The sequence below is a fragment of the Trachurus trachurus genome (genome assembly GCF_905171665.1).
Source record: "Trachurus trachurus genome assembly, chromosome: 13".
Classification (NCBI taxonomy): Eukaryota; Metazoa; Chordata; class Actinopteri; order Carangiformes; family Carangidae; genus Trachurus; species Trachurus trachurus.
In genome coordinates, this window is record NC_139892.1 from 25418235 (window position 1) to 25445575 (window position 27341).

Below are 27341 nucleotides of genomic sequence, written 5' to 3' on the forward strand. Positions count from 1 at the left end.
ATGAATGAATGCTGTAAATTCCTAGAGGGACTTGTAAGACTGCAGTCTCTCCAATTATTTGCAGGATACATCCTTGAAATGCAAGCATAGCTTGGGAAATGGCCTGATTTTCACACTATATGAACATGTTGTCACTATTCATATGCAAGAGGAAACACATCAACAAATACACTGGGGTTCACTGTCCTGATGTGTCTATGTTAGGGCTTACTGCAAGTTATAATAACCAAGAAGGTACAAACAAGCAGGCCAAGTCAATTATCCCATACAATCAAATAAAGAAGACCATTGAAGTGTGTATGCCTGAACAAACTGCAATGTCTTAATCTTTGTGGTAAGTAGTTGTATTCTCAGATGGCAACAAGTTTCTGCTTGATGGATTCTCTGAGCTCAAAGCGTGAAAAGCAGTTGTGGATGTCAAGATTCCCCTGACACTCATTCACCGATGATCAATTTCCCATCCTCCATCCCCTGGCCTGCCCTCACACATCAGCATCAATCCAACACAAGTAAATACAGTGAGTGGCTTAATGCATTTTCCTCTCCAGGGATTCCGCAGACCAAAATGGCATCGGAAGGGTAAATAAATAAATATTCTGTTGAGTGGTGGAGTGGATTGCATTCTGTCGAACAGCGAGCAACCTTTCTTCCCCACTGCTGTCCATAAAAAGTGAATGAAACTCTTTTCAGTGTAGGCCTCTGAGCATAAACAGCCACGGACACAGCTGCAATAGAGAGTCTGGAGTTGGATGATACTAAAAGTAGTGATAAAGCCCGGTTCAAATAAGGAGAGGGGAGGCAGGCTTGTTAAACAAATCAAAAGACACCACTGTTGAGTCAGCATGTGCACTTAAAGAGGGGTAATTAAGAGTCCTCTTTTAGCGTGGCCTCCATTCAAACTGCAATCAGGAGTTTGGCACAACAAGGGCTATGAAAATCACTTGAGCTAACTAGGTCCATCCACAGTACTCCACCATGACATAATCCTTTGGAACGAAAGTTTATTTCCCATCACTGCATCAGCCCATGCCAAGCTAAAAATGTGCTGCTCCTCAGACAATGGCAGGAGGGACAAACAAAACAAGATCCAACCCAGTTTAAGGGGCATATGTTGGTCAGAGTGGCTAGATGAAACTTCACTTGGTCACTCGCTCATAGCATAACATCATGCGATTTGATTAATCTCTCCAAGCGCATAATCTAGTGTGCTGCCCACAGAGCACAGCAGTTCTCATCCCACCTCTGCACAGCAGCAGCTGGATAAGCTGTGATAGGGCGAAGGGCATGGTAGCAAATACAACACATCCAGCGCCTGACATTGTGACCTTGACTGGAGAGCAAGCTGACAGGCGGGCCCTCTCTATCTTTTCACACTGCCGAAAAAGGGCCCGGTCCAATTACAGGCACCGGGTACACTGTCTTGTTAACTTCAGCTCTCACTGTACATTTGGGCAGCTCAGAGATCAAGCGCTCGCTGGAGTTTAAAACTGACAGAGCTACCTTTTCTGCTGTCACAGCCTCCTGTGTTTCTCTGTCACTGGCGGGTGATGGAGGAGCAAAATAAGATGTCTGAAGCATCTATGCAGATAGTGATGGCATCAAAGGCAATGGTTGCTGACAGCCCATGCAGGAGGTCTGACTCTTGTTAAAGCAATCGAGTAGAGACACACTGTAAGTCAGGCGCCACATTGTAGTGGAATTTCATGGCATGAGATGTACACCCGCCACCATGGTGCAGTTGGTCTGCCATGACATGTTGACTGCATTTCTAGACACGCTAACACTTCCAAGAGCTACCGGTAGCCTGCAACAACGCCGTTGGGAAACTCACATAGGCCTCACTGCAATAACAGTGTTGAATTAATGCGCTCATTAATTGAAGCTGAACGCTGAAAAGTATTTGACAACAATTTGGATAATTTATTAACCATTCAAGTCATTCATTTGGCTGGAAAATACTGGAAGGATTCGCTGTACAATCCTTTTCAACTGTCCGTTTCAATATTTCATCCTGGACATTCCTATTCTTTTACTGTTTCAGATAAAATAAAAACCCAATTTCTTATCTAGAATTAAATTAAACATGTCAATGTCCTGTGGCTTTTCACTGAACCCTAAAGTGGAAATGGTTCCAGCTCAGCCACATGGACAAGACAGCAGTTGCATTTGATCCAAACTCCACCAGATTACTAATGAGGTATTGACCTATAAATGGCTCTTCAGAAATGATGGCTACCAATATTGACCTTTAAATGTGGAGTAAATATAAAGAGTGTCTCCCAAAGCTCAGCACAGTGCATGTGCCAGAGGTCAATACCAAGACTTCATCAGAGCCATTAAGTAAAACATTCTCCTGGAATAAAAAGCCACATTTGTGGCCAAATGATCCCATGGACTAGACGTGGAATATCTGAATGTTTAAACAACACACAGGGCAGGCTTGATGCAAGTGCAGCTGACAGACTGAGGAGAAAGGGGCGACCTAGCAGTGCAGACCACAGCTCTGAAATACGCCTGAGTGTTAATTGGAAACACAGCACAACTGCTTCCTCACTGAGGCGTGTCATTGGAAAGGAAATAAGTAGGAGCAGCAAAATATACAAAGACACTCATGAGGATACAGGAACACAGCTCAATGTGATCAGAGCAGGCAGATGCGACGACGCTAAATACACATCTGACTGCGGCGGCACAGTAATCTGAGCACAGACAAATAGCCATTTGTCTAAAAATGCCCTCATAGCAAAAATGGAATGTGTAATTTGAAATAGTCAGAGAACTTTTTTCCCCTCTGGACACTTGAGAAATATGAAAAAACCTTTGTATAAATGCAAAAACATATGAAACTTTTTCATTTGTATTCAAGTTTACTATTGGTGTCAGATAAAATCCATTTAATTCCACGTTGATTAATTTTCATGTCTCGGGCTGAACTGAAATACTGAATGTTCAGTGCTACTTGGGTTCAGGGGAACATGAAAATCAGATTTTGTGGAGATGCATGTTTTTTTTTGGTTTAAAAATGTTTCTCTTTTTTTTAAAGCATTGGGAGGATTTGGCAGCATCTGTTTCAGATGGATCTTACAGGTGTACTATTGCACTGTCAGATGATACTGTTCTGGTGCCCCTATGACTGTCCAACACCCTACCCCCATTCCCTGACCTCTATTTCCCTGTTGGTCAGTCCACAGCAAATCCGAAAAGCCTCCCAGCATCTCCATGGCGACGGGCCTCAGTCGAGCAGATGGCCTCAGTGTGCCGCGCGGCAATTAAAGAGGGAGCGACGGGCAGGGAAAAGAAAGTGGGTCAGGATCGAGGGGGAGCAGGGCCGGCAACGTGAAGCTGCCTCTGCCTCGGGCCTGCGCACAGACGTATGCATTTGCACACTTGATGACGTGCACAGACACACACACACACACAAACAATGCGTGTGTTTATGCCTCAGTGCACTTCTTCCTGGGTCTTCCCGGCAAAAACAAACACCCACCCCATACTGGTCACAAAGCATCAGCAGTGTGTGAGTGAAAGGAGGGGGTTAGGAGGAAGACCGGGGAAGTGCAGCGCATATCAAAAACCCGCTCCTGAATCTCACACACACCAAATCTCTCCAATGGTGAGAGGTCAGAGAAACTTCCACCAAATTACATGGGTAAATCCCACCACCCAATCAATAGGATTAACCCCTTGAAATCCTGTATAACCATGTACAGAATCAGCCCTGTGTTATTTGGATTACTTCCACTGGAGCGCCACTTACTCTAGCAGGAATCCCTTCTTTTCTTCTTTTTTTTTCCAGCTTAAGCAAAATTTCATAAAACAGTGGGGATGAAACACACCCTTGACGTTGCGGGGCAAATCCAATCAGTTTTATCTCCTGACTTTCATCACATACCGAGCAGTCTACTGATACATGGGACTAACATTTCATCTTGACTTGGAGTCCCTTGTTATAAAAAGATCTGATTGAGCATCTCAGTCACTCATTACTGAAATTAAAAAGGCTTTAATTAAACTCATTTGGCAGACAATATGATCTTCGGCACATTATGGAGTTGTTAATTTAATTTACCGTCTTATGTGTCATAATATTCTTACAATTATGCAACAGGCAGCCCCGTTTGTTTGAAGATAGCTTTAATGGAGAATGTAAGTTGGTTTTGGGGGGTCTGCTGGCTTCCCGCATTGACATAGAAAAAAGGCCTAATGAGCTGGAAAAAATTGAATGAACTTTTATTTGCACAAGTTCTTTCTTCCAGCAAGCAGCCCCAATGTGCCTACACAGAACTTCAGCCAAGAACACCATTTTCAAGGCAAAGTGGAATCACCCTTGGAACAGTTCCTCATTCACAAGCAGCACAACCTTCTGCAAACTCCCATCCCCCGCAGGGTCGACATGTAAATCTCCAGTTCCCAGTTTCCTCTTTACATTTCAGCTGTTATTTTCCCTCGCATTCACAATTTAGAAAGAAAGGTACAATCCTTAAGCCCATTCTGCAGACCAATTTAAAACTTGGCATCCTGAAGGGCATGAGTCTGCAGGCTGTAAGGGGGAAGGTATTTTAATAGTTTTGCTGCGGTATTAAACAGCCCGTATATCAAGTTTCTCACTCCAACATTTGTTCCTCTTTAGCTCCTACTCTCAATTTGATAATGCTGACAAGAGTACCGGGATCAACTACAAGTTCCTGCATTCATCAAATGAATATTTACGATGCTTGCGCTTTATGTGAACAGAACATATGGTTTAAGTGGGAGAAAAAAATTCAACTCACACACATGGATAAAGGCAGGAAAATACACTTTCCACTCTCGGTCTTTATCTGTGAGACTATGAGCTATGTGGGAGCAGGGTCAGGGAGTGGGTGTTCTTGTGGCCATTTATATCTACATAACTTATCATCATAGAATTGCTGTAACTCATATATTCGACAAGTGGGCGGGAGTGAGGAACCCCTGACCCCTAACCTTCTGTTTCTCTGGCCTGACGTGACATTTGGCATCTTCATGGCTCAACTGACAATTGCTGTGAACTACAAAATGGCCCTGCGTGATTCCTTTACTGTTATCAAAGCCCTCTCCAGATTCCTGACTGGTTAATTCCACTTGCAGTCCCGTAGCCAAGCAAAGACATGTGCTGCCAGAGTGGAAGCTCCCATGTGGAAACCCCTAGCAAAGTTATTCAGCTGGAAGAGGTAAGAAGAAGTGAGGAGGAGGAGGAGGAGGAGGATGAGAGGAGAAGAAGAGAGGTAGGTGGGGGGGCACAGCAGACATTTTATATGCAACTATTCTGCTTTAGAAATGATTATAGCTTCAGGGGAAATAGTAGAAAGTAACCCAGACAAAATGTCAATGCTGAGTAGTAGTCAGATCGCGGACAACTATGACCTGGATTATTCCTTTTTGAAATGTTTCAAACTGAACCACAGCTCAAGCTTAACTTTAGTCCTACTTCAGTTATGGTGACAGTCTCTCCTGCACACAAACCCTGTTTTTGAGTTGCCATGTGCTGCTGCAGCAGGAACATCAGTGAACATCTGGAAATGTGATCATTCAGTCGGACACTTTTAAGAACACTGCTCACCAGGGGGGGTTATTCCTCTCTCCAAAAACAAGAAAAGGGTGTAGATGAAAAACAACTGCAAACGAAACACAACCTGTGGAAAATAACAGAACCTGACTAGTATCACTACAAATACCGGTGTTGCTGTATGGTGACAAAGAAACTGCAGTGCAATATACTGCAGCAATGGCTAGTTTAAGGTGCTGCATTTTTACTTTTGTTTTTGAGTTTATTATGCATTTTTCACCTATTGTCATTTTTCATGAAGTGATTCTACCTCAGGTGCATCTTTTATTTGATTTTTTTCTTATTTTTTTATACAACCATTATCCATTGATATACAGTATAGTTAAATAAACTCATAATTCATATTCAAACATAAATCAACCACAACGACAGATTGGTTAGGCTCTCAAAGAAACAAAAGATGGCTGGGCACCAACAGGTAAAAGAGAAGATACTGGTGAGGAAGACCTGCTGACATCATGCATTAGAGATACAGCAGCCATCCTTTGATAGAGACCAAAGATGTGTGGGGGCTACTATATATGCACATCTTCTATTCATGGGGATGAGACCCTATTGCTCATGTTTGTATAAGCTGCATGCTTCTAATAAATGTGAGGTATGGAAGGACCATGAGGGGTTTGCTGGCCTTGTTCTCTTCCTCTTTCTGGCGTGTGGTGTGTTATCTAAATGCAGCACACTAAATAATAAATACAAGTAAATACATGTGCATGGTGTAAATGGGGAAGTGGCCTGACTTTTGGACCCCACTGTAGTTTAAGCACAGCACAACCATACCCTACAGCTTTGCTTTTTATGCATACAAGTCAATAGTGTAAATGGGTGCAGTGCTAACAGACTCGTTCTGTTGCAGCTCGAGATAAAGGGATAAACAGAAGCTCTTTCTGCGCTCTGAGGTCGGGCTGGTGGTTAGATTGCTCTCTCACTCACCCATCCACCTCTTTTTCACACACATCCTAGTAAAAATCTACTGGTAACTCCAAGCTCTGCAATGCCATTTTTAAAGAGAAGACACACAGGAAGGAGGCGGGGGGCATTTGGCACACCTGACTTTCTTCCTTTTTTTTAAAGTATATTTTTGGGGCTTTTTCACCTTTAATGGACAGGACAGTTGAGAGAGAGACAGGAAATGGGAGGCAGAGGGGGGGAATGACACGCAGGATAGGGCCGCTCCACGTGGGATTCGAACCGCCTGTAGTGAGGACTGTAGCCTCAATACATGGGGCGTGTGCTCTACCAACTGAGCTAAACACCACCCCAACACACCTGACTTTCTGAAAACAATGCAACATCGCAGTGAAACTCAGCCAGGCATGAAACTGGGGAATCAATAGCAGACTACATTAGTTGCTTTGGTATAGACCTCACTAACAAAATGGAAGGATCAATGCCAAACTGCAGGCCATCCCTGTGTTCACATTCATTTCTCACATGCAAAGTTGATCCGTGTGTGCATTAAAAAAAACAGGCAAAAAAAAAGAAGAAGAATTTCTCATACTCATGTGGGTTGACCTCAATCTCACTATAATGACAAGCACTGGGAAACTATCGCGTCAGCCAAAGAGCAGGTGGAGTGAAGAAATAATAGCTGAAATATTCTGAGAAATGCTCACACATAAGCAATTGAAGTCCTTTTGAACTAGGCAATTATCTTTAAAGACGATCACAGCGGGGGAACGGTGCAAACACAAACGAAAGACGCCCACAGTGAAATGTGACAGACACAGAGCTGACCTGTTATCAGTCATATTTTGCGAGTCTGTCTGCGCAGGACGAGGGCACTAAGGAGCTTTGCACCAAGCTGCAGCACACTGGGAGCTTAGCTATATGTCAGAGAGAATAAATAAACCTGTGTTTGTGTTTTCTAAGCAGCCCCCCACCCCACCCCCACCCCCTCCCTCATTGCACCACCGCTACCGCTGCGGCTGCCCCCCACACCGCACCCACCCCCCGCCTTCACCCACTCCCATTTACAACCATGCTGTTGCTTTGAAGCACAGTCAGCTCCCGGAGAGATATCAGTGCGGAATATTAAATGAGTGAACACCATCACTCATTAAAAAGGGAAACATTTCATGAAACAAACCCCCTTTTGTATCAAGTGCTAACCAAGCCGACTCTCAGCACGCAACCGTCCTCAAAGGCAGAGCGAGGAAAGGGGAGAGGAAGAGACAGAGGTGGGGAAAGGGGGGGGAGGGGGGGCACCTAAGTTTGTCGAAAATAAAGGAGAAAAATGTGAAGTTCTGGCAGGAGATCAGCTCTGAGCCTCGCAAAAAGCCCACGTGCTGTGTCACAATGACAGAAATTTCGATTGTACTTTGATTCCAAAAATTTCTGTTTGATTGAAGCCTCTGCAGATTTTTCAGAAATGTTCGATTTTTTTCATACGAATGTGTTCTGCAAGGTTATATTCCATTTCAGCTTCACCCCTGGAGGGTATTTATCAGTGGATGGCATGTGCAGTGGATGAGCTGGAAGGATGGTAATGGGATTGACAGAAATGGTTTTTGAAGGCGGTGCGGATGTTTTCAGTCAGAAGTGAGAGACACTTTGTGCTAATATTCAGTGTCTTATATGTTGACCCTTTTGAGGTCACGCATTTTTGAAATGTCAGAATTTTCATGAGTATTTGCTCTTGGCTGGCTGGAAAAGACATGCAGTTAAAAGGTAGTGTCAAAAACACAGGGAATCTCAAATAAAACGCCTCTTCCATATCCTCAAGGCAGGGAGAAAAAAGAAAGTCAAGTAGGCATTATAGGCCTTGAAAAAATTATTCATGTACTTACCATCATCACTGGGCAATTTAATTATATTACTCATTAACAGCTGAATTATTTAATAGTGTCAAAGGACAACATACTTAATAGAAAGCCTGTACTTTTGCAGTTCATATAGCAGCTGATATATTGGTCTGACCCCAGGCAGTGAGAGGTGGAGATGCAGGCCAGCTCTTATCAACAGACTGCACAAGTCAGCGCACAGTTCAACTGAGTCAAACATGGTACAGAAAACATGGAAACAGCACCAACTGGTCCATCACGTCTTGAAATGAACAACAACAACTCGAGACTAGGACCATGACAAACAGAAGAAAAAAACAGAAGCACATAGTCGGAGTAACTTAGCCTTAAAGTTGATTCTGACTTAGCCAGTCAGGTGAAATTCACTACACATCTCAGCAACTCTGCTTAATGTTTTCTCTGCAGCACTGGTATCAGGTCAGATCTCTACTGCCACAACAGACTTGAATCTCCACCTTGGAGGATCCATCCCCCTCTTTCATCCTCAGACTCAGCAGGTCGTTCACTGAAGGGTTATCAGGACTTCTTTGCTCCTTAATGGAGGCACATCAGCACAGCTGCCTGTTGTAAACTGATGCGTTCAGGCAGTTACATAGGAGGACAAAAGGGGGGTCGGAGCTGCACTCATCAGATCTTCTTTGTTTAAAAGGCGCACAGCCTTAGTGGGAAGACCAGGAATTATCCATTCTCTCAATCCCAGATCAGTCTATGACTAAGTGCCACAGTTGTAAATGCAGACACAATGAGTAAAGAATGGTATTCTCATATGCTTTTTTTCTTTTTAAGTAGAAAATAAAAGATGACTCCACAAGAGACATTAAAAGACTGTATTCCCTTCACACACCCGCTCTCTGAAATACAGACACTGAAGCAGTTTCTGCAAATAAATAAATATGATTTCTTTCAACTGAAATGACTGATTACAGGTAGTAACTATAGTAACTGCTCACTGAGGGGAAAAAAAAATAGAGCAAAGTAACTCTACAAGATATTGGCAAGCCAAGATGGTGTCACATGAAAACAGTGCAGACTGTTAAAATCCCTCCAACATGCGAGCATATTTACTTTTTCTTGGTAGAAGATTTACATCAACTCAGGAACCATAATAAGCTAATTCTCAGATGCTGTAACAGCTATCTGACAAACGCAAAGGAGAAATATGGAACAAGTGTTGTCAGTCAATGATATTCTCATTTTCGAGAGCAGCGCAGGAATTTAACCATTTAATCCCTTGACAAGGATTGGCTAAATAGAAAGAAAAAGACTTGACAGATTAATGCCAAATCAGAAACACTCAGGGCGTGATTTGATCCCCCTTATTGATTTCCTTTTCCCTTACTCTGCTGATTCTGCGATTTGAGTTGAAACAGAGAAGAATTTCAAGGGTTTAAAGCATAAAATTGTAGCTGCAGCCTGCTGATAAACGTGCTCTCCATCCTGATCCAACGTGGTGACTGTGTGGTGTGAGGAAGGCAAAGGAACAGGAGGGGACATCTAACACACACTACACACCAAAATAACAACTGAATCGAAACAGTGCATGTTGTACTAAAGTGCATGCTCCGACAAAACAAGCTCTCTGGTGGTAACCTTAGACGGCCTGTGTCTGGGACAAACATCACCTGTTATGTGACTAACATTCTCTAATACCTAAAATAGCCTCTTTTGGTGACAGGGTATCATATCCTAATAATTTGCATCATCACAGAGATGTAGATGAGCCATACGCTCCCCATTCAAAGCCTTAAAATATGTAATCACTCATATCATTACTATAATCAAGCATATGAAACTATGGACAAACGGAGAAATGAACTTAATTCAACATTCACTCAGTTTTTAATAGTATTTGTGCAGTCTTCCGCGCACAGCAAATGCTCCAGTTCATCATAAGCATTCCATTATTTAGGTTCAGTGCGTATTGTCATGTTTTATTCAGTTATTATGGGATATGCAAAGGCCACAGGGTTTGGAAATGTACATCAGGAACTTAGAAAGGAAGCAGTGAATATGTGCCTCTGGATTAACTGTTGTGCCGTATGGAACAAAAGTCAGCTAATTTAAATATTTTCCTAATGACAAGAAAAGAAATCACTTGTTTGAGAGCCGCTCCTGAAATTAATGAGGGGTCGATCCATTTCCAGGATCATAGCACACAACAGAAACTATGCTTCACAGTGACGGTTCACACAGTGTTTGGAGAAGGATTTGCTAAAGAGCTGACAGCAGAACCACAATGAGCTAAATGCTCAGAGAGATGAAGTTTGAGTGGCCAAGTGCCTCCATTAGTTCCTATGGCAAAAGCGAAGCTTAATCTCCTGTCAGCTCCCCTCATGCTAGTCTCCCAGGACTCGGAGCTCTCTCTCCCATCCATCACCTCAGCAGGGACCAAACGGAGACTCCCCAAAGGAGTGAGGATCAGAGCAATTTGCATTCACACTCTAACCATCAAGGCCCAACAATCCCGTAGCGACTGTCTCCATTTCCCGATATCAGAGCTGTCATCCAAATGAAATAAAAAACTGTTCGGACTGCCAATTACAGTTTTCTTCAAAAAGAGAGAAGAACAAATGAGAAAAAGTCAAAATGCTAATTACAGTGTTCCAAAGTGGCAGCAGCTTTCCTCCCATGACCCATCAGAGGAGACATATTCCTACTGCTGCTTTCACGTCACACATCTATTTCAGCACTATTTGTGAGCACGCATGCATATTGTCCTCACACCCCCCCCCTTCAGTCAGTCAGTCAGTCAATCCGGCTGAAGTGTGTGACATTTCATACACAAAGGCCGACTTCAATTTGCCTCTGAAAAACAAATACACACTGCAGCAGCCCAGCATGTGACCGTTTGTCTCCAGTCAAAAATGAACTGTCGTGTGTCATACTTCAGTGACGAGCATGTGCATAGAAATCAGACGGTTAGCTGTGTAATTAACCCTAAAGTCAAAACAATAAAACCGTCCATCAAAAAGGAAAACTGGAAACGTCCCCCGTGGTTTACACATTACTCAGGAGGCATCACGTGAGCATCAAACCGCAAATAAAACACACGTGACGGACAGCGATGCACAAAATAATGCAGCAGTGTTGTGATATTACTCAGGAAACATACTACTGAAAATTCAGGAAAGGCATACGTGAGAGACTGCATGAAATGACTGACAGCGCTGAACAACAGGGGTCTGCAGCAGAGTGATTTTACCTTGCATGGGGCCAAGTTATTACAAAGACTATAATTCAAAGCTACACAATTTCCAAGCCCAAATTAATAGTAGTAGTAGTTGATGCTCGTCCACCATTCAGCATTCATTTCCCAAATGTTTAATCCAGCTAAGATGAAGAATTAGAGCTGGAAAATCTCCTTATCCCACCGCTGAGAGTGATATCTATATGGGCTTGTACAGCACCAGGACCCCAGAATGGAGCCAAGCCATAAACAACCACCTGGTTGATAACTCAATTCACACTCAATTAAATATCAGTCTGGAGACCCGGTGCTAATATAAGAAAGTGGGACCAGAGCTGCTGTGGTTATTCACTGATCCATTATTCTCAATGTTCCTTTTATTTGATAATCTATTTGGCAAGCATCTTGGAATGTTTTCTGTTTATGAATTTGGCACCCTTGTGTTTTCTACAAATGGTTATTACCATGACAGGAACAAATGGTTTTCCCTGATGGATAACTGCAGCAGGGTTTGCTGCTATTTGCATTTGTTAGGGCCATTCCCACTTGTTTGTGCTTGGGTAATGAGGGAAGAGTCTGGAACATGTTGTATATCAATTAGACCATCAAAGACAGTGGGCATTTATGGCTGCACCCTTTAACCTCAGGGTGAAAGACCAAATTCTTGTTTTTGCATGTCAAAAGAAATGCTTCCAAAGAACTGCTCAAATAAAAAGATTTCCAGGCTCTTCCCTTCATGCTGATGTCTGAAAGAGTGAATTATGGTGTCTTTTTGGGTTTGAATAAACCACAACAATAAAAAAAAGAAAAATAAATTTGAGTATAGTGTATTTGTACAGGGTTTAATTGGACTTAAAAAAAACACCTTGTGCTTTTCTCAAATAAGACATTTTCCAGGGGCCTTTAAGTGCAATTTTTGAGACATTTTCCACTCCCTTGATTGAACAGCTTCAAAAGATTTCCTCCATGAATTCCAAGGGAACCAGTTAATCCTGATCTTCTCCACAAGCAAAGGGATCATCTCAATGTAAATCAGACAGGGCTTTTGATCAAAGTATTCAATCAGTCTTAAACACATGACGGCATAAGGAGCCTCGCTATGAACAAGGTCAACATCTTAGTTGTTCCTGAGCTCGGAGCAAGTGTAAAAAAAAAAAAAAAAAGAAGCTCAGATGTGTCTAAATATCCAACTAGAAAAGGCTTTTTATATTTATTAGACGTAGATTTAAGGCTCATCACAGTGTGTTCACTAATACATTCTGCAGTCTGTCAGAGCCAGGAAACGACAACATCACTGCCTTTAAAAACCCGATCTGATATTTCTTGACCACACTTGACCCTCTTCAATTCCTGACTTAAAATAGGGGCGCCGGGCAGAGTTTACTAGTGCAAGATGTAAACAAACCAGTAAATTTTTGGCTAAGCCTCAAAAGCTCCCTCTGCCTAATGGCCCACAGACACTCACAGGCGTGTATACACATGCTGTTTTGTTATTGGCTTGTTTTGTTTTCCAATTAGAAGGTTGTCAATATAACCAGGATGATGATGTGCCTTCCAATAACAGCCAAATACACTTATTAAGCACGTGTTAAATACTTGGGTCCTCTTTGGGAGGCTTTGATATAAGGGGGATCAATGTCAAATTATCACTCTGTTTATCAACCACCACTGCCTCCCTCAACTCATCATTCTCCTCCCAAAGCACACACACACACACACACACACACACACACACACACACACACACACACACAGGGGTACTCTGACTTCTAACATCTATTATGTATTAATCAATCAATCAATCAATCAATTTATTTAATGGCAATTTTAATATTATTAAGGCAAATTTCCGAAAGTAAGAGTTGAGACAAATCCTTGGAATATAAATGTCACCAAATCAGAAAAATAGAGAATATGATTGGACATAAAAGCAGATAAGGCCTCTGATTCCCTTTCACAGGGTAAAATAATAAAACACATTATTATATATTATATATAGTGCTTATGTTAAACGTATATATTACGGTATATGTTACAGACAGGGGAGCGGAGCATAGCAGGCCACAGGTGTCAATTATCATTCAAGAGCACACTGTGGCCCCTCGTTGCCATTACAATGGGATATTGGAGGACTTGGAGACTACTGGCCTGAACGGGTTCGCACATATCGCCATCTGCCTGCTGCCCGGGTAAGTTCATTATTTTTTTTTGCAGCCAAATAAGTATTCTGCAGCCGTTTAGATTGGGTAGGATTCTGGAGCAGACAACACTTTCCAATTTTCTCGCACTCATTTGCACATCTTGTTGCACAACGCAAAAGCAGGCAATTACATCGATCCACCCATTCATGCATTAATCAACTGTGTGGCATTGCGCACGCACACACGCACGCACGCACGCACACACACACACACACACACACACACACACACACACACACACACACACACACACACACACACACACACACACACACACACACACACACACACACACACACACACACACACACACACACACACACACACACACACACACACGGAAGCAAATGTAAAAATAAGGCACATCTATCTCCCTGCTGGAGTCTAATTCTGCGGCTTACCTTGGATGTGCAGCGCCAACAGGAGTATCCATATCCCCACACACATCGCCATGGTGCCTCAACTATCCGGATCTTCTCTGGAAAGAGTGGATGGATAGGACTCACTCGAGACGACAAAGAGCACGCATGCAACTTCTGCAAATCCCACTTCGGCGCCCCCAAACTAGTCTACCTCTCTCAACGAACAGTAGCACACTTTGGCAGAACTACAGGATCGTTGGTGCGCCTCGCCGTGCCAGAGCATCAATTTCACGTCTGCAGCAACCCCCTGGCTGGCGGAGAGTTTGCCCGAAGTAAAACCTGACCGGGTTCCCACTCCCCACTCCGAAAGAAAGAAAAAAACAGGGATCCAAGCGGCTGCGGAGCTGCTCTTTTATAGGTGATGGGAGTCTTTCAGGAAAACAGCGGGCGATGAGAGAAAGGAGAGTTGGGTTCTTGTCAAGGCAGCTCTTCTAGTTTAACCATCTAGCCTTTGTTGCTCCATCCACCGCAGCGGCTGCAGAACTCTCTCTCTCTCTCTTTCTCTCTCTCTCTCCCTTCTTCCAGTAGCCTATTGTGGATCAGAGGTAAAGTGGGCGGGAGGTCTTCGATCGATGCTGCGCTGGGAAGTTTCCAACACTTGGAGAGTTCCTCCGAGGGAAATGTCGCCTTTTTTTTCTTCTTCTGTCCGCAAAACTGACACAACACCTCAGAGATAATCTGCTGGCACCGTCCCCGTCTCAGTTCCTTCACAGTTCCCGGCTCTCCCTGCCTGCAGCCCGCGGCCAGCCAGGATAGATTAGATCACAACACCAGGTCGTTGCTGGAAGTTGCTGTAACTCTGGGAATAGAGGGATGCGCCCCCCTTATTGTAGCTCGTTTTTTTTCTCTCTCGGATGTAATACTGTGTAGCTTTATCCTGCTCTGCGCACCGCCCCGCTGATCTGCCACCACAGTGTGTTGCTGACTATCGCTGACGCTTTGGGAGAGATCGGGATCGGGTGACGTTGTGCAAAAGGGAGGAGCCTGGATTGTCCTGCAAAAAGCAAAAGCATCGCCTGGAGAGGACTACAGTACAGCAGCCCGGTAGCCTCCTGGGGAAGAGGGGAAGTGACTCACAAACTTTTCTAGCACGTCAAGGGGTCTTTAACGTGACACGTTTGGAGCCGAGGCAGATAAAACTGTGCGCAAAAGGAAAGAAAATCAGGAGGAGAGATATAGCTAGCTCCGTCGACGAGGGAGGGGTGGGGATGTGGGAAGAGACAGAAACAGGACGTGCACAGTCATGCCTGAGTGGATTAATGCAATAGGAAACTGCTGCATGTTGAAATCTCCCCCTTATACACACAGAGGCACCGAAACCTCTTCATAAAAAATTCTGTTTAACTAGAAGAGGGAAATGAGAATTAAAAAATTCCACTTGTGGTTACGTAGTTGTCAGGTAAAGTCAGGACAAAACATGTTCTGAATATTTAATCTTGATAATCAGCTTGGCCCCACATTTATATGTTCAAAATAAATTAATCTCACACATAACTAAAGAAGGACACAGGGAGAGAAATACACAAACAAGAGCTGCATTTATCAGTTATTACATCATTAACTTCAGATTAGTTGAATCAGTGAGAAAGTATGTCTCCTGCGGTGTACCATCAGAGATCCCCTCAGTGACCCCTGCGGCACTCCAGACCTCATGTAAACCACAAATCTAACAAATCAATCGGGTGGGGCAGTGAGAGCTAAAATATGATCCAGATAGTCATCCACCCACACTCTCACAGTGAGGTAAGGTTTGCTGATTTACAAACATGATAAGTGACACTAAAGGAGGGGTTTGTGGTAATTTTTAAAGTGAAAATGACTCACAGATTGAAATGTTTTCCTTATATCTAACTGCTATGCATGAGTATGTGTGTGCACATAGAGGAGGGGAGAGTGCTTTACCTCATAAACCAGCCGTGAGAGCTCGCTAACCATGCACAGTCCCCCGGTCTTTCTTTCTTTCCTTCCTCTTTACTCTTCAACCAGCTCATCCACCGGAAAAACAAGCACACAGGATCAGGCTGTGATGGTGCCGCCTGAAAATGAATGGAAGGACGAGTGTGATAACACTTCCCTCTTGTGGACAGTAGTTCTTCAGGTGCTTACAATAGACCGGGCCCCTGCATGGTTTTTTGACGTTGCAGTCCATTGTGTTATTTGGAGTTTGTGGGTTTGCATAGAGCCAAAATCATGATTTACTATCAGCAGCACAGAATTATCTGCTGAACAGCAAGAGAAATTACCTGGCATGACAAACGAGAACTGGGCCAATTGGTTATTAGGGTCAGTGTGGTGTTTGGTGCACTGCAACATAAATCACGCTGTATAAAAAGGAGCCCCTCGTGCGACATACTCTCTCCTTCGTGAAGGATGAGCGGTTAATAAAGAAACCTTACAACGCTGTTAAACACAGCAAAAAAAGACTACTGCATTTGTCCTGGGTGCACACTGATAAACTCTATACTTGACAGTTTGTTTTGCCAAATACAAACTGTGAGCGTTGTTCATTAATCAGAAGTGGACGCACTGGGCAGCTAAAGAGGAGTCGAAATCTCGCCACACCAACAGAGTCCAGGCTCGGCCAAATCTTCCCATGCTACCTAATGGTTAGAAAACTCTGATTCGCCCCTTGACTTCCGAACGTTAACTCTGATGCCCCCTTCATCGAGCGGCCCAGGTTGTGATTGATTTACAGGTAAGTTGATGAAATTTGATTTTCAAATTTGACACTCATTCTGAACTACAGCTTGTGCCAGAGCTCAAGGCAAGGCCAGAGCTGCTGTGGAGATTTAGGAACTGCCTTGCATAACGAATATCTGGAGATACATAAGAAAAAAGTAGTGATGGCTAAATTATAGAGTATGGCCAATAAAAGTATTTGATGAGGGTTTTTTATTATTAATGTGTCAAGTAAACTGTGATCATGCATTTCACTGCAGTGAGTGAGTAATAGAGATTTTGCTGATGGCAGTATTAGTACAGGATTTATTTCAAAGTAGGGTCAGTAATTTCTGGTTACCTGATTAGTTTGGTTGCAGATAGCTGCTCTGATACATATAAAACCTTTCACACACAGCAAACATGCAAAATAGTTTAAATGTTGAAAACAAAACATCGTTTTCAGGCACCATTTGACCTGTAAAGAAAATATAACTTCAATTTCAAAACATTTCCTTTTATTGTGTGATCATGTCACTGTGATCTTATTTCATAGTTTAGATTTCCTCTCATGTTTCAGAATTGATCTCCAGGCGGACACACTTCCTGATTTAAAGCTTCTTATTCACAATTTCATGGCAAACAAATGGAAGGAAAATCTAATTCTTTACCCTCCCATTAAACTCAAGCCCATTTTTTTAAACTGTAAAGCCACACAGAAACAAATGATTCACTTACATTACGTCAAGTATAAATAACTCTCTGTCTAAGCTGCTTCGGTCCCAAATTTTTGTCATCACCTCAGCTGGTAATGCAAATGTTGATTCGTACACAACATTTGTTGCATTGGCGATCTCACGTAAATTGTTACAAACTTGCAATTGTGCGCACAAGATTTATGGCAGAACTTTGGCAAAGTGCTGATGAGCGAAACAGAATCCAGGTTTTCAGCAGTCCAGAATAGCATGAAATCTGAATTGGGACCAACCCAAGTCTGCCTCCCTGGAGAGCAGACAAGTCTTTTGATCCAAAACCGTTAGTTTCCCTGGCCTGAAAAAACATTTGATAGAGAAATCTGTGTCCTACAAAGAAACAAAACAGCCTCTCCAGTGTCTGCAATTCCTTTAGAATGAAGACAGATCAGCAGCGTTACATTAAATTTAACACTGACATCGTAACATATGGAGATGTTAGATTATACTGTATGTTACCAAAAACCTGGCCTCCTCTGACAAGAAGCAGACTTCACCTCGAGCACAGGAACTAACATCTGGAAACAGCAAACAAACAAATAAGGCTGTTGTCCAGCATTTACTACAGTGCAATTACATTGTAGCAAACCAATTACTGGCTATTTAACTTAATGACTTGATACAGTAAATGGTAATCGTTTTACCAGCCAGACTTATGTTGATAATGATTTCAAATCTGCATTCTCCATAGAGACGGCTGTAGAGTCCTTATAGACAAATTATTTCCTGATTCAATTTTCTGGTGACAACATGTTGCAAAATCTTCCAACAGTTGATTGATAGTGACACAGATGACTGTAGATAATTTGTAGATAAGTACTGTAATCTCAAGGCAGTACACATAATTCATGGTGGACATACCATAATCTTTGGTGATGTGCTCATGTTCCCAAAAACACAAACAACCAGCACAGAAGAGAAGAGAAGAGAGAAGCCAAGACTGCGCTCCAAGAGGCAGCTAATCTCCTTCAGAGTGGGCAGAAAAGTCTTATCAGCCTTTTACACTGTTTATTGACAGTTTATCTTTTTTCTTCAAATATCAATCAAAGGGACAGAAATTGGCTCTGTGGCGTTACCAGCATGTGCTTCAAAATCACTGGAAGAAGAAAAGAGCAAGTCTTATAGAGTTTTACTGTCAGTAGTTTCCTGGGAAAGGATCGGGAAAGAAAAAAAATGACAAGTCATTCAACCTCTGTGCTCTCTTCAATTCCAATTCAATTCAATTCAAAAAACTTTATTGTCTGTCATAGGGACAGAAAATTGTCATCAGTTTGGGCTCAGTTAAACATAAACATACACCAACATAAAAACTCACATTAAAAGATCTCACATGAAAACCATAGCAGCACAGTGTTGGACGAAAATACCTCTGTTGCCAACAATAAAAAATTAAAGATGGTTTAGGAGTTTTCTAACAATGGTCATCAGTAAAGTATATATATATACTGTATAAGCATTGAGACCTGACCTCTGCCCATGTTCTGCACTTTAAACAAACAAATTTGCAAATGGAAACATCTGGACTCCGCTCTCCCTCATGTTCAGTATATTCAATATGTTTCGTTTAATGTCACATGCATAATTAATTGAATCCCTTTCACTGCCCCTCCCAGAGTACAAAAAAAGTATGTAAAAAGTATCTTTGGAATGGTATCCCAAATGAATTCTTGATCTATTGGGATTATTCAAGCATAATGCATTGCCTTCCACACTGTAGCTTATATTCACATTTCCAGGGTTTTATAAAAATCAACCAGAGGAAACTTCAGTTTAAAACTTTCATTCCACCTTATGTAGGTCTTTAACTTGTAGCATGTCCTAGTAATTAGTGAACTGGTAGAGGTAAATGACTGGTGCTATTAGACTTGAGGCAGAAATATGTCCACTTATGTGTTTTATAGGGCAGGGCTGTGTTGTAAGGATCAAAATAGATGCTTGATAATGAAAAAAAAAACATCATATTATCGGGTCATTTTTCATTAGAATGGAAGCATATTTTGTAATAAAAGAAGAAAATATCCTCTAATCATAACAAAAGACCTTGTTACTGCAAGAAAACCTGGTGATTTTTCTTTGTCAAGCCAAATGAAATATGCTTCTATAGTTCAGGGCTGTTTTTGTTTCATTTTAAAACCAAAACTGAAGCACAAAAATGATGGCTAACCTAAGAAATACAGATGACGCACTGGAGCCCAGAGCATTTCAAATTGAACTATGCAGGTACTCAGTCTTTTATTTATGAATCCTGATGTGTTTCAGTTACAAGACAAGGAAAGATGGTGTACCTGGCTGCACATGTGAGCGAATATGCGTAGCTGTTGTGTGTGTGTATGTGAATGTGCAAGAGAGACTTTCCCCCCCCTTCAGGGAACGTTTAGGAAAATGCCACTGTTCCCAACTTAAATAGGAAATCAATCTGTAATAAATCAGCCAAAGTCACATCCTGTTACTCACTGACAACTGCAGACAAGTAAAGTAGGTAGCTGGCCACTGAGTGAATAGCTCTTCACATTATACTGCATTGGCACAGTTATATCTGCAGGGATACAATTGACCTGTGTCTGCTGACTAGCTGCTACTAATGAGCGAGCATTGGCCCTAGCTTATGTGCTAATAAACAAAGAATGAGTTAGTGTGGCAGAAAGCTGAGCCAACAGACCACAACAGATCCACACACACTATTACACACAAAATAAAGAAGAAGCTGAAATGTTATTTGTTTGTTCAGTTGATTAAATATCGACTATTACATACCTGTCAAATTCTGCAAATCCAACCTATTACATTTTGTTACTGTTTTGCCTCGTCTCATATTCAGAAGAACTACACTGAACAGTTCTGATTTTTCTGGCCCTTTGCTCCAGCTGAATCTGTGTAGAAAGTGTTGTGATTGCATTATCTCTGCAAACTGTGGATCCAACAGCTACATCTCGGCAAGGAGGAACTTTTGCAGTGGCAGCAGGATAAAATCTCAGCTCTTTGGATAATGAGATGTATCACATGCATGGCAGCTCTTGCTAAGTTACATGGTTTTATCTATCAACGGACTCATTTTCAAGCCACTTCAATGTCCTATAGCCCAGATAGGCTGCCTTGTTAAAATGTGGATGTTTCTGCTCTTGTACAGAAGCGGCCAGACTTCCCCTCACATGAAAAATAAATTATCATTCTGAGGGTGTTATCAGCCGTCCTTAAATCACTCATGGTTTCATAATCACAGTACCTTCCTGATGGCAATAAGCCACATTTATTTCACTCATCAGTGCTAAAAATAGACAAGATTTAGCATAACTCTTTCCTCTAAAGCTGTGGAAGGCAGGTTACTGTCGTGGATGTCCGTGTGTGCCAGCCAGGGTTGATTTGCTTTCAATCCAATCAGTTCAAATTGTAAATAGAAACTGCTAATGGCTGAGTATTCATTCTGATATCTCCTGGTTCGGTATGACAACCTTTTCATGCCAAAAGCTTTTCATTTTTTTTTTTGATATTCAAAGAATATCCACTTTGCTGAATTGATTGCTGAATGGAGAACAAATTGAATCCTGCTTTTGTGCCAGCATTCAAAGCCACAGTTTAGCACATGTGCTTCACAAATTTCCTGAAAATGTTCCAGGCCTGTCCTGTTTGATAAAATGCCTAATATAATTGACATCCTTCTTGAACCTATAAGCGAGGATTTACCATGCTGAAAAACAACCTCCGTGGTGTGGGAAGACTCCTGGTATTAAAAAAAAACCCAAGAGAGTATTAAACATCAGTTACATCCTCAAACCAAACCTCTGAACTCAGTATCTAGCAGACAAAAGGTTCATGTAAAGGTCTACAAGGCTGGAAAATAATGTGGAAAAAACCCACCTACATTGTTGTCAGGAGAGACTAAATCAGCATTTTTATGAAGAAATAATGGAAAAAACATGTCTTCCTCTGTCAGAGTCTGAGGAGGACACCCGAAGGTGATACAGCTGCTCACCACTGTGTGACTGTTGGAGTCTCAATCTTCTAGTTGGGATGTTTGATGATTCAACATTAAGTTAACCAAATTACTGGTCATCATCTGGTGTCACCTACAATATGGCCATTAAACACCAACCCTTTGTGGAGTGCATGTTTCCAGAACAATGCTCCACGGGTTTGTTACTGATAAAAAACAAATATCACTTATTGCAATATAAGTTGTTTACCATCATATTTATGACAGATTGCCATCTCTGCGCTTTTGACTGCAAGTGATCACACACACGCACACACACACACACACACACACATGGAGACTTGACAAAACCAAAAAAACAAACAAGAATTGTGAAATGACAAAAACATAAAATGATTTACAAGGAATGCTTTCCTTAGACTATGTAAATGAATGCAAAGTAAATGTATAAAAAACCCAGATTGGACATTTTGAAATGCTGACTGCATCATACTCAGGCTATTCCAGACAACTGCCTCCGGCAGCTGATTTCATTTCTTTATTTCAAAGGCATACATCATTAAAAGTGTCTGTAGAGAGACACATGCTTTCTGTTGGTGCCTATTAACTTCTATTTATATTTCATGATTTATTTACCAGCAGCTTATTAGCATAAATTTATCAGGAAGCAGTGACACAAAAGGCCACAATCGGTTTTTGGTATAATGGAAGAAAACACTTAAATAAGCTGCCAGCTCAAAACAGAAGCAGAGTATGAAACTAAACTTAACCAGTCACCACCAGACACAGTTGCTTGTGTAACAGATGGCACAGATGCTCAACGTGTGGTGATATAATGCAGCTGGACTGCAGTGAAATCTTATGACATGAAGCTTGATCAACCTCCTAAAGTAGGTTAAAAAAAATACTGATTCTGAACGCAACTTGACATTACAGGTGTCAGTTTACTAATGTGAACACAAATGCAACAAGCCACACCCCCTACCACACTGATACCTATTGCTCTAGGAAGTGGTTCACATTGTCACTGCATTATTACATTACTAATAGGTCAGTTCACACCCACCATCAGGCTCAGCCTTCATTTTGATCACAACTACAGACTGTACAGCTTTGTGATCTGTAACCTGTGCTATCTGCTATCACAGACAAATGTGTCCACAGACAGACTGAGACCTGCCAAAAGCCACCTCTGTGGTAGTTCCCACTACAACAGGTGTGTCCAGAATGACGTTTTGCCACTATGACACACACACACACACACACCCACAGACTCAGAAGATAAAAATAATACCAGCCCTGCTGTCAAAGCTGGTGACAGCAACACACACTGATGCTGCTTTACCCTTTTTGCTGGGCAGTTTAGAGATCATTTTAATGTTCTTTTAAAAATACATGACATAAATGCATCAAATTCAGCCAAAAATTGTGTAAATTGCGTAAAAGTGCTGAGTGGGCTGAAGTAACAGTATCATATTATACTGTCTCCTACTATCACAAGTGTGGCAGTATACTTGTAATAACCAGGGTTTGCAGGAGAGAAGCTTTGTTACTCCTTCGACACATCGGGAAAGAGGTGGCAGAGATGGCCTTGATTATTCTCAGATGGCCTATTTTTTATTTTCAAGTCTTTGTCAGTGCTTTTATGCCAAGAAGTGGCCTTTAGGTCTAACCACAGTACTTTTCAGTTCTGTATGTCAACGTTTTCACTTTCACTCTTGACTGTCCTCCAGTCCTTACATCCTTTTTTCTACATGTTGCATTTACACGTTTGATTTCATGTGCAAGATTTGCATTATACAAGATTATAGAATAGCATCATTACATGCTTTCTACATATTAGTTTAACATCATATCCTGCACTTATCTGTTTTGTGCATGGCTTTTAGGAATATGTGAGGCTGTGTACTACCATAAAATATGCAGTTTTGTTTTTTTTCCTGTAATAACGTATCCAGTGATTCCTATAAATCATTTAATTTTCCTTTTATATGGTTGTTTTTGACATATCAGTGTATGCTTCATACGTGATCAAAAAAGTTATGCCACAGTTTTTATTACTGCGTCTACATAAAAAAAGATGTGCATCTTGCACCTTAGCTGCATTACATCAAAACAACTTAAAATCTATTTGACTCATTTCACAATAATGAGATCTTTAAAGTGGGAAAATGTGGGTACTCATTCAATCTATGCAGAATATATAAGAGAAAGATGTGACCTGATGTTTTAGAGGGGACCATCTGCTGATTCATGCACACTAGACAGACAGACAATGTCTGCACTCATAAATACACGTTAATGCTTTTAACAGCATGGCAACGGACGTAAAGTAATTTCCCTGCTTGTGTTCTTGCAAATTTCAATGTATTATTCTGCCCTGCCATCAATATTAACAATTATAAAAGCCATCAGCTGTGCATCCAATCAATAGCTTTTATGTTAAGCTTTCAGGAAATGTACTGCAAGCAGCAGATATAGTTTATTTTGTCATTTGGGTGGGATTACTATCTATCATTAGCCAGCACAAGAACGTTTCAGCCAGAGCAAAAATATTACTTTATGAGTTTCAATTTTAAGATAAGAACTGACTTGAAAAATCTACTTTTTTATACAACGTGGAAAACTGGTCTCAAACTTTGGGATCCTTCTGTATTTTCAATTATACCAGGACATTGTGTATTCACTTAAAATATACCCATTCACTAGGGGCGTAACAATATGTTTTAATAGCGATGATATACTTGTCATGATACATGTTTGGCAATACAAGGACGATATTGTTTTTACAGTGATACAATACGATAGGAATTGAAATTGATACAGTAACATTGATACAGTAAACTTTTAGCCAAAATTTAAATATGTGATACTGGATGGTGCACAATGCCAGTTACTACACTGTTTATCAAAACAAAGTGCAACTTCAGGTTGATTGAGCACCTGCTTCAGTTCTCAAACTGAAAAAAATCATGGCTGTGATAAGATAACAAAAATATTAACTGGTCCACATGATCTGACTGCAGGATTCTTCTCTGTGCATCCACTGTATCACCAGCCAAACTAAAAATTATTTCCATTAATTAATTCCATAGCACCAACTTTTGTCATACAAGCACCCATTTCTAATTATTGATACAATAGATTATTTACATTGCATGCCGATTTTAGAGTAGATTGTTTGGATTCAAATTGATGCAATGAATGAATCGTTACTCCGCTATCACTCACGTATACATACTCAGGAACATGCTCATGATTCGTAACTACAGACTTAAATCATAGATTAACATCATCTAAGAAATCAGAGGTGCAAATGAGGAATTCAAATTAAAAGGTTTAAAAAGATGAAGATATTAAAAAGATTTCCATTTGGTGTGGCACCGCATCATCACAGATTGATAGATTATGCATCTCCACGTTTAGCATACAGTAAAATACAAAAGTAAAATAGTAGAATACATACTGTATGTAGGAAGGCATGTGGAGTTGAACTGCTGAGCAAGATGGAGAAAGAAGACCCAAGTGCTGGAAGGAGAGGATTATATCTGCAGATCTTTAATTTCAGTCATGGGCTTCAAAGGCCTGCAGAGAGAAAATGAGAGAGTTAGTGAGTGACCAGTATCAGCAAATGGGTGGGCAGTGGCAGAGGGCTCATCACACGGACCATTCTGGAGGTGCACACAAGATAAAATTACTTTGTCTGAATACATTCTAGCTGTGGGCTATGGCCATTTCCATTATTATATTTTATTACCACTGAAACATCAGAAAAATGAGTCATGGATCTTATAAGATTATCATTTCTCACGTGGTAAAACCTCAGAAAGCGAAAGATACAACATATATCTGGGTTGCATTTTCTTTTCTTCTGTAAAAGATGAGGAAAAACACATTCTGTTTGACAGAGAGATGGGAAGCTGTTTGTATCAGGGGTTCTACTGTGCACCTTGTTTATTTCCATATTATCACAGTGGGAGCACAGAATCAGCTCAAGATCAATCCTCTTTAATGCTTATGTGAGAGAAACATCTGGTTTTCAATTAGATATTTAGCAAGCCTGACAACAGGGGGTTACCTCAAAGTAGCAGTGGTGTCAGTGAGCCTGCAATGATGATGTGGCTAATGTGCCTATCGAACAACACGTGGATCGAGAGCTCAGCCTGCTGCAGTATCTTAAGATAGCTCTGCGCAGTCTGTTTCTTCTGATAAGGTGCAATCTGATTCAAAGAGATCAAGCATGCAGCAGGAATATAAGACGTCTAACGGAAAATAAAACCCAGTCAACAGCCACAGATTAATAAAACCACACACTCAATCAGAAAAAACAGGATCCTGTCATGTTGGTCTCATGTTCCTGTTTGAAACCCCAACAGTCCACCAGTCTATCTCTGATGCCTTTATGCCTGCACAAGTTTTAATAATACCCTCGGAGCATGCCAGGGGGTTATCAGCTTTCACCTCCAGGTAACAACCGGTCTTATAAAGTTGTTGTGGAAAAGTGTTTTTTTTTTTTTTTTTTCCCCAGCCGAGGTGGCAACATTTGAGAATACGGAGATATCTGGGGGAAAAAAAGAGTATCTGCTGGAGCTGATAAGACTTCAGGATGATGAAACTGATTACAGTCCCTTTTCCTCAGGATATGAATTTTGCTGATCCAATCGAAACCTACCGAACAATACAGTTGAAAGGGATGAATCTGACTAAACATCCTGAATAAGTGATAGTCAAATAGCTTAGTTCAAGGGCCACTTTTGGGACATGATGGGAGCTGTGGGCCAGTTGACAAAACTCAGTTATCAATGCACTCGAAATATTTACCTTTGCAACGAGACATACTGTAATAGTTACACATTCTGAACCAAGTTGTATGAAGATAGGTGGAGCCCAATGAAGGGATCCACAGGTTTGAAACAGGAGTGTTTCTGTTTTTGTTTTGTTTTTCTTGTCTGACACAGGGCAGTATCTTGCTTCTTGCATGTGTGTGGCATGTAAGGAGAGAAGTGCAGCATGTTCGCCTGCTGCTCCCCACACCTCCCCCCAGGCGTCTAACCTCCGAGGAAGAGGGTAGTGATCATCAGGATGTTGGTGCTCTTCAGCTCAGAGGCTGACTTTATCTGACAGCTGATCCAAATATACTGCTTGAAGCCTCTACAGGTTAAGGCCCGCATGTCTGCACACACAGTCAACAAGTTAACATGTCACATACAGTCACAAGAGCAGTATTTATAAGAAATACATCAGTTTGCGTTACACCAGAACTTTCCTTTGTGAACAGATCTTTAAAAACTGAAGCTCCACCGGTCTCACCGATCGATCTCGACTGGTGACTTCCTACCAGTGCTGCTTCCTACCAGTCAGGAGATAATAGGCGTGCTGGCTATTTGATAAACAGAGTATGAATGTGCAGAGATGCCTGGCTGGATGAGTGACTATATCAGGGGGGTTGAGATCATTTTTAAGTGGGACAGCACATGCGGTCAAAGCTAAGTTTTTGGGCCTCTATGATCAATACAGGCATCCTGCCACCACTGCAGCAGTCATTGATTGACTAATTTGCAAGGCGTCATGCTGGGTTTCAAACTTGTTAAAAGGAAATGTGCATTGAAGGTCTGCTATTGGGAAAATAAAGGGGAACTGGATCCTTTTGCTGTAAGGACACAGAGCTGCATGTCCTGGTGGAAGTGAACATTGAACATTTTAAAATACTAAAATACGATATATGCTGGAACAGATCTGATGGTATTGACTAAATAAAATGATCTCCAACGAGTGAATTCCACTTTTTGAAACCTTTGTCAC

General features: G+C 41.5%; 1 protein-coding gene across 2 annotated transcripts in view; it reads right to left on the reverse strand.

Annotated features, from left to right (window-relative positions):
* nectin1b (nectin cell adhesion molecule 1b) overlaps positions 1–15080 on the reverse strand; it is a gene marked incomplete at its 3' end in the record, with an annotated part of 155259 nt that extends 140179 nt beyond the window's left edge. For both annotated transcript variants that reach the window (XM_083985358.1, XM_083985359.1), the window contains exon 1: positions 14178–15080. In XM_083985358.1, the coding sequence (XP_083841484.1) occupies positions 14178–14229 (52 nt within the window). In that variant the 5' untranslated portion in view covers positions 14230–15080. The remainder of the gene's footprint in view (positions 1–14177) is intronic.
* Positions 15081–27341: the final 12261 nt, after the last annotated feature.